Source organism: Petaurus breviceps, unplaced genomic scaffold (genome assembly GCF_028583685.1).
Source record: "Petaurus breviceps papuanus isolate PSGF00001 unplaced genomic scaffold, PetGlider_PUasm1.0 229, whole genome shotgun sequence".
NCBI classification, from domain to species: Eukaryota; Metazoa; Chordata; class Mammalia; order Diprotodontia; family Petauridae; genus Petaurus; species Petaurus breviceps.
This window is the reverse complement of record NW_027185903.1, coordinates 20,382,800-20,391,602: the sequence shown is the minus strand read 5'-3', so window position 1 is coordinate 20,391,602 and position 8,803 is coordinate 20,382,800. Positions and strand designations below refer to the sequence as shown.

General features: G+C 37.4%; 1 protein-coding gene across 4 annotated transcripts in view; it reads left to right on the top strand.

Moving 5' to 3' along the window:
- CDK7 (cyclin dependent kinase 7) overlaps positions 1-8,803 on the top strand; it is a 37,765-nt gene that overhangs the window by 27,816 nt on the left and 1,146 nt on the right. The window contains exons 9-11 of one of the 4 annotated variants that reach the window (XM_069096343.1): positions 993-1,079; positions 5,891-5,961; positions 8,300-8,368. In XM_069096343.1, the coding sequence (XP_068952444.1) occupies positions 993-1,079; positions 5,891-5,961; positions 8,300-8,368 (227 nt within the window). Of the gene's footprint in view, positions 1-992; positions 1,080-5,890; positions 6,041-8,220; positions 8,369-8,803 lie in introns of all 4 variants that reach the window. The other 3 variants (XM_069096342.1, XM_069096345.1, XM_069096344.1) reach the window with 3 other exon arrangements.

Below are 8,803 nucleotides of genomic sequence, written 5' to 3'. Positions count from 1 at the left end.
GAGCCGGCGCTCTCACTCGCTGAGCCACCCGGCCGCCTCTAAGCAATTGGGGTTAAGTAACTTGCTCAAGGTTACACGGCCAGGTGTTTCTGGCTAGGTGCTAAGTGTCTGAGCCCGGAATTTGATCTCCAGGTCTTCTCAACACTGGAGCCGGTGCTCTTACTCGCTGTGCTACCTGGCCGCCCCAAGGATTTAGTTTTTAACTTGTCTATAATTTGATCTTAGAGTTAGTATCAGAGCTAGGAGTCCAAAGTTCATAATTCTTTCTATAATAATGCTATTCCATGATGTTTTGTGTGTATATGTACATATAATATATAATTGATACTGGCTTCTCCCATCATTATTCTTAGTGTTATTTAATAGTAGTTGCTTAGGTTGTCTCCTTAGTTTTTTCTCTGTCCACAAGTTTCAGCTTCACATTTAGGGTAACCCTTATCTTTTTGCACTCTAGAAGCTATTACATTAAGAAGAAAGAACTCAACTTAATTTCATTGTAAATGACATTCTATAATGTAACTGAAGGCTATTGTACATCAGTCTAGTTTGATCATTTAATACAAAAATTTGAGGTTTTGATGAGCTTTGCATCTGAAATGGTCTCATGACATTCATGACATATCACATTCATCTATGTGATAACATTTAGCATAGGTCACAGGGGATCATCTGATGTCCTTTTCTTCCTCTTCCTTATTTTGAGGCCTGCAGGGTATAGTCACTTGCTAGTCAGTGGCTGCTAATAAATGGAATGAGCTGGATTTTGAGCACAGGACATTTGATTCTGAATCTAGGTCCTGTCCACTAGATTATACTTGGTTAGACTAGAATAACTCACTGATAATGCTGGTTCCATTAACAGTTTAGACCTAGGGTAATAATTTTCAGGTTAAAATTTCAAACATTTTAGGAACTTATTGGAGTTGGATTCCTTTGGGGACCATATTACGGATTCTTTTTCTAGGATGTTATCCTTATCTCTTTTCTTACAGGTTCCTTTTTTGCCAGGAGATTCTGACCTTGACCAACTAACAAGGATATTTGAGACTTTAGGAACACCAACAGAAGAGCAGTGGCCTGTAAGTTTCCCCACATTGTCTTTGACTTTGCTGTCTTTGTTGACGTTGTCATGCGCTTGAACATTAGCTGAGGTCAGATGGATTGCACTGCAGGTATCTAGTTTTTTCACTACTCCAGATAAGTATGGCACTTTAAAAGCATTTTAATCGATCACATTCCTTGTAGTTCTGAGAATGCCAAGACTGTTGCAAATTTTATAAGGATTTTTTTAATGACTGTCCCAGTAAAGAACAATGAAATCATTAATCAGCATCTGAAAAAACAAACATGTCCTGCTCGAAATACCAGTGGATTTTTCATATGAAGCCACACAGCCCAAAGAGATTTAAAGTATGTATCATGTTTTGGAAATAGTCCCTCCACGGTGGTTCATGAACTTTACTCAGATCAGCAAATTAAAGAGTAATTCCTTTAATTTTGACTCTTTTTAAACCATCATTAATAGGTTAAAATTATTGCATTCCCAGAATGTCTAAGCCCTCTAGAAATCTCTTTTCTCTGTATTTCTGCTTCTATTTTGGATCTGCTTTTGTATTTTCCTTTTACTACTTCAGTGATTCACTGAATTATTACATACTTCAAAGTGCCTTTCAGTGGCATAATTCATTCTCTTGAGAAGCAATATGGGGTAGTGGATAGAGAGCCAGACTTGGACCCAAAAGACTTGGATTCATTTGAGCCCTATTTCCTCCCTATCCTGCCTTTGATCCTGGGCAGATCACTTCACCTCTTTGTGTATTGGGCAGTTCTTTAAGACTTTTAAGTTGGCAGAGAAGTTCTTTAAGACAATAAGTTGCCAACCTCTTCCATTTCCTTTCCTTGCAAGGAATATTCACAGTGACTAAATATTTCAGGAAATGCACATTAGAGGGAGGGGTCTGTATCTTAGAGTTAAATCCATTTATTTCCTACTCCACACTTTGATCCTTACTATTGAAGGGAACATATTGAAAGCATAAACTAGATTGAGAATATACTTTTGCTCTAAGCAGTCAGCAACATCTTGATATTGTAGGTATGTTCATTGCCTTGAGTTTATTAGAGGGTTATAATAATATAATAATTGAATAAGATATTCAACAAACATATATGCTTTGTGCCAGGTGGTTGGGTACTATTAAATCTTTTGTGATTTTAATATATTATACTCCTTCCCTAAAGCTTTATCTGACATTAAGGGGTAAAATAGGGGCTCCTTCTAAACTTCACCTTTCATAGATACATAGCCCCCTTTTTCTCTCCACCTAAACAGAATGAATCTTTGCCATTGTTTTTGTATAAAATGTAAATTCTGTCTATAATCAATGTTTCCTCATCTGTACTTAATAGATCTCTCATTGCTTTTTGTTGTAAATTATAAGGTCTGGAGTACAGAAACTATATCTATTCAATTTAAATATCTAATATATTGCCATAAACAAATGGATTCTTAAATATTTTTGGTCCCTCATTCTTTTCCTGTCCTTTTTTATGAATTTCTGGTTCCTTTATTTTTGTCCCAGACCTGTGCTTTTATTACTATGGAGGCTTCCATGGTTAGGCAGCTGCCTCTACCAATGCCCATCAGCAACTTCTTTATAATTTAGGATCTTAGAAACTTGCTGGGACACTGAGAGATTAAGTGACTTGTCCAGGTTAACAAAGACAGTATGTGTCAAAGACAGAATTTGAATCCAAATCTTCTTAACTTCAGGGACAGATCCCTACACACTGAACCAGGTTGCCTTTTTGTGTCTTTAATAAATATTTAGAGAGCACAGTTTTAAATAATTGGAAGCAAATTATTTGCCTAGCTATTAGGACATGGCTTAACATTGTGGAATATGAATGGAATATATTGCATTATAAGGAATGAGAACTACGAAGAATTCAGAGAAACATGGAGGGACTTGTATGAAATGTTTCAGGACAGTGAAAGCAAAACCAGATTACACAGTATTGTCTGCCAATGCAGAAGAAAGTCAGCATGGAGAGGTAGCAGCAGAAAGTTCTGGTCAGACGCAGAGATCAATATTGACACTGTACCATCAAAGGGAAAGGCAGATTTCTTTGTTTTGGTAACTTATAGACTGTTTCATGGGGGAGGTATTTTGTAGGTGGATTGCTTGTATGTTTGCTGGGAGGTATCTTTGTGTCAAGTTGTTTTTTTTTTTTCATTTTTCAAATGCTTTATTAATTTCTGATTTACATCATTCATTTCTGCCAGATTTTGAGTTACAAATTTTCTCCCTGTTTTTCCCCTACCCACCGCCCCAAAATAGCAGTCCCACAGGATATCCCCTCCTCTAATCTGCTCTCTCCCAGATCTTCTCCCATACCGCCTTAAACTTCTCCAACAGGGCATGGTGGATCTCTATGCCCCAGTGCCTATGTATCTTATTTCCCAATTACATGTAAAATAGTATTAATAATAGTATATATATATATATTTTTTTTTTAAACATTTGATTTTAAAACTTTGAATTCCAGATTCATTCCCTTCCTCCCTAGTCACCCACCCTTACTGGGAAGATAAGCAGATCAGTGTATGTTGTACATGTATAGCTAATGCAAAATATTAACAAAGTAGATATATTGTAAAAGACTGACTATGTTTCCCTCCCTCCTCTCCCACCTCCCATTTGTTCTATTCTCTACTTTGATCCCGTCCCTTTTCAAAAGTGGGTGCTTCCAACTTCCCTCCACCCAGCCTGCCCTCCCTTCCATCATCCCCCCTCTCATCCCCTTCCCCCCTACTCTTCTGTAGGGTGAGATACCCTATTTAGTATGTATTTCATTCCCTCCCTGAGCCAAATTCAATGAGAATAAGGTTGACCCATTCCCTTTTGCCTTCCTATTCTTCCCCTCGATTGTAACCATTTTCCCTTGCCTCTTCTGTATGAGATAGTCTACCCCATTCTGTGTCTCCCCATCTCCTCTCATTATATTCCTCTCTCACCTCTTTATTTCACCTTTTAAGTGTCATCCCTTCCTATTAAATTGGTCCTGTGCCCTATCTCTATTTATGTATACCTGTATACATATATACACACATTCACATATGTATTCATATGCCCATATACCCTCCAAAATAGACATACATATATATATGCATATATTTCTATTCCCTTCAACTATTTTCATGCTGAGAAAAGTTTCATCAGTTACAATTATCATTTTTCCATGTAGGAATGTTAATAGGTCAACTTTGATAAGTTCCTTATGATTTCTTTTCCCTGTATACCTTCTTATGCTTCTCTTGCTTCTTGTATCTGAATGTCAAATTTTCTGTTCAACTCTGGTTTTTTTATCAAGAGTGCCTGAAAGTCCTCTATTCCACTGAATGACCATATTTTCCCCTGAAACATGATACTCAGTTTTACTGGGTAGGTGATTCTAGGTTTTAATCCCAGCTCCTTTGCCCTCTGGAATATCATATTCCAAGTCCTTCGATCCCTCAGTGTAGAAGTTGCCAGATCCTGGGTTATCCTGATTGTGTTTCCACAATATTCAAATTGTTTCTTCCTAGCTGCTTGTAATATTCTCTCCTTGATCTGGGAATTTTGGAACCTGGCTATAATATTCTTAAGAGTTTTCTTTTTAGGATCAACCTCTATTTTGCCCTCTGGTTCTAAAACATCAGGGCAGTTTTCCTTGAGAATTTCTTAGAGGATGATTTCTAGGTTCTTTCTTTGATCATGGCTTTCAGGTAGTCCAATAATTTTAAAATTATCCCTCCTGGATCTATTTTCCAGGTCAGTGGTTGTTCCATTGAGATATTTCACATTGCCTTCTGTTCTTTCATTTATTTGGATCTGTTTAACAGCATTTTGATTTCTCATAAAGTCATTAGCTTCCATTTGCTCCAGTCTAATTCTGAAGGAATGATTCTCCTCAGTAAGCTTTTGAGATTCTTTTTCCATCTGGCAAATTCGGCTTTTTAAGGCATTCTTCTCCTCATTGCCTTTTTGAGCCTCTTTTGCTATTTGAGTTAGTCTGTTTTTTAAGGTGTTATTTTCCTCAGTCAGGCTGTTGACTATGACATTTTATAATTTTCTTGCATTGTTCTCATTTCTCTTCCCAATTTTTCCTCCACTTCTCTTATCTGCTTCTTAAGGTCTTCTATGGCCTGTAACCAGCTCATATTTTCCTTTGAAGCTTTTGGTGCAGGAGTTCTGACTTCACTGTCTTCCTCCTATTCCATACTTTGATCCTTTTTGTCCCCAAAATAGGAGTCTAATGTTGGATTCTTCTGTTTGCTTTGCTTCCTTTGCCTGGTCATGTTGCCACTCAATTACTTGACTTTTGGGCTTTTTGCCACAGTAGGACTCTGCTACCAGACAGGGATCTTTGTACCAAACACTGGGGTTTTCCCAGCTGCTGGAGGTATTAGTTAGGTGCCCTCTCTGAAGCCTCCACACACTCTGGCAAGCTGGTCGCACACCCCAGGACCTCTACCCTAGACTGCAATCCAGATTCAAGCAGGTTAAAGCAAGTGCAATTACCCCTCATACTGGTTGCTTGGTCCTCCTACAGGCTGCAGGCCAGGAGCTGAAGCTGCCATGTGGCGGCGGCTGTGCTGCAGTCCTCATCACTTTTCGCCCCAGGGGCAAAAGCCGACACACTCCCAACTACTGGCCCAAAGTCCACACTACACTGACCTCTCACTTTGTTCTTAGCATCAATGTGTTGATAATTCTGGATCGCCACAGCTGCAGGTGATCTGGAGTTCCTCCAGCCAGCGGCTGGTCAGGCCCGCCCTCCAAGTTGGGTTTTTTTAATGCATTGTTTTTCCTGTCCTTAACTTTGATCATTTTTACAATCTCTATAGGGTATGTGTAGTCTTCCAGATTATGTGACATTTAAGAGTTTTCCTGGAATCCCTTTACAACATATCTTCAGTGCTGCGGGAGATGACTTACTAGATCTCATACAAGGTTTATTCACATTTAATCCTTGTACACGGCTCACAGCTACTCAGGTATTTTCACATGTCCTTTAAAAAGCGTGTTAAGTAACCTGAAGAGAATCTTAAAAAGAGTATTTTATGTAATAAAAATGTCGGGAAAATGTTTTCTTTAATGTACTGGTAGTTACCCCTTGAAAGTAAAGTTGCTGTTTGCAGTATCCCAGTAATATTTTTAAATTTTTGTTTTGGAATTGTAGAAAAATAAGAATCTGGGTTTCATTATATATCTTTTGTGACCTAAATTAGAGCACAATCCTTGAAACAGTTTTCAGCAGTGTATTTTATGACTGGGTGGAGGCAGGAAGAAACTTGCTTTACTGAGATTACTACACAGGACAGAGCACGTTTTACTTATCCACAAAAGAGCCCTGGCTTGGCAGACAGTCTGTTTCAGAGGCTCAGTTATTTTAATTGAATTCCAGGATCTCTCTGTTGGGTACTAGAATTTTTAGACTATGATTGCCAGGAATTTGTTGAATTAAAACCAGGAAAAAAACTGTTTAAATTGGAGGATGTATTCTTTCTAGTTTATGTATCTGTATGAAAAGTATGACTTTTCATTTGGATTTGGGCCTAGAATATAAAATATTTGGAGAAGTGGATCAAAAGCGCTGGAGCTGGGTTCTGGTCTGCCTCCTGCTGCCATTTATCTGAGTGACCCTTAGACAAGTCATAGGGCCCCAATTTCCTCAAGTGAAATGAAAAAGTTGGACTAAACCTTAAAGTTTCTTCCAATTTTGTGGTCCTGTTTAAAATTACCCTTATTTGCAATTTCTGGGTACTAATATATTCCATTTTTAGCACCATTTGAAACCCTGTATTTTGCATATTCATTTTTTTAAAAACATATTTAGAATCACACTAAAAAGAGAAATAGAAGCATCATGGTGGCAAGGCTATCTCAGTGCACAAATCATACTTTAAAAGCCAAGGCTAAATACAAAGTGAAGTCAGAGTAGAGCCAGGAAAACAATATACACAATTACTCCAACAAAGAACAACCAGGAAAAAAAATTCAAAGTGTGTGTTATGAAATTATAAAGAACAAACATGACTTGAAAGAAGAGATATGAGAAGACTCCCAACCCAACCCCTTTGTCCACAAGTATTGGACATTGTACATTTTTTCAGACTTTTTCAGTGTATTGATCAGTAATGATGACTTTTCCCTCTTTTTTCTCTTATTGTCTTTAAAAATATCATTTGTTATGTAGGATGGGGTCATTGAAAGAGGGAGAGACTGGTGATGCAAAAGATATCCATGAAAAAAAAATTTTTAATGAGAATTTTGTTTAGTCGTTTTCAGTCATATACAACTATTCATGACTCCAGTTGGGGTTTTCTTGGCAAAGATACTTGTTTGCCATTTCTTTCTCCAACTCATTTTACAGATGAGGAAACTGAGGCAAATAGGATTAAATGATTGGCCAGGGTCACGCAGCTAGTGTTTGAGGCTGAATTTGAGCTTGAATCTTCCTGACTCCAAGTCAGGGTACTCTATCCACTGTGATACTTAGCTGTCCTAAAATGAAAATACTTGCAAACTTAAAGAAATTAATATTTAAAAGCCTTGAATGCTTTCTTGACTACTTATTTAAATTGCAGTAGACCTGTTCAAATATGACTACTTTTTTTCTATTTGAATTACAATTAATCCTTTAATCTTCAAATAAAACATCTGCTAAAAATTTAAAAATAAAAGGCAATACTAAATCTCTACTTTTCCAGATTTTGCTTGACATACCAGGAGCCTAATTAAAGACCACTCATTTTTTCTGGCTTTCTCCACACTTTCATTGGACTCTAGTCCCTAAAGTATAGAACTGAAATATACAAAATATTTAAACCTAGATATAAAATACAACAGAATATACTCTTCTGAGAAATGATGCCAAGTTCCTCCGGTGCTGTAGACTGTGTTTATTGCTTTGTAAAGAGCTGTAAAATAAGAATATTTTCCCTTTCTGCTATTAATGGGATTAGCTAAACATGGGCCAAGTTTTTAAGTTTGGATTTTTCTTATGCAACTTGCATTTTTAGGGCTACTCAAGAAATGTTATGCTTGGTCCTCACTAAAAAAAACAAACATGGAATTCTATGATGTTACTTAAGCTAGAGAAAAAACAGAATGTAATGAAAAGTGTGGTTGCTCATTTAAAACTACCTGTGTACTTTTGATTTTTTTTTTAAAGGCTTTGAAAACTAAGTATTTCAGTAACCGCCCGGGCCCTACTCCTGGGTGCCATCTGCCAAGACCAAACGGTCCTTCAGAGACCTTGAAGGAGCAGCACCATCCAGCCATGGCAGCAAAACGGAAATGCACAGATGCCTTGGAACAAGGTAGAAACCCTGGTTCTTAAGAAATAAACTGAACTCAATAGACTATAGGTACAAAGATTAATAATCATAATAATAGCATTTACAGAGTGCTTTGAGGTTTAAGCCTTTACAACTATTATCTTACTTGATCCTCACAACAACCCTTGGAGGTAGGCTCTATTATTATCTCCATTTTACAGCTGAGGAAACTGAGGCAGAAAGAAGTTAAGTGACTTCCTTAGGGTCACACAACTAGTAAGTATCTGAGGCCAGATTTGATTCACTCCTTCTGATTCAGTGTTCTAACTGCTAATTAATGTTAGTTACTTTTTTTAAAAAAAATATATATCCTAGGACTGCTAGGTGGGGAAGCAAATAGAGTCAGGAGGATGTGAGGTCAAATCCAGCCTCAGACACTTAATACAAAAACTAGCTGTGTGACCTTGGGTAAGTCAC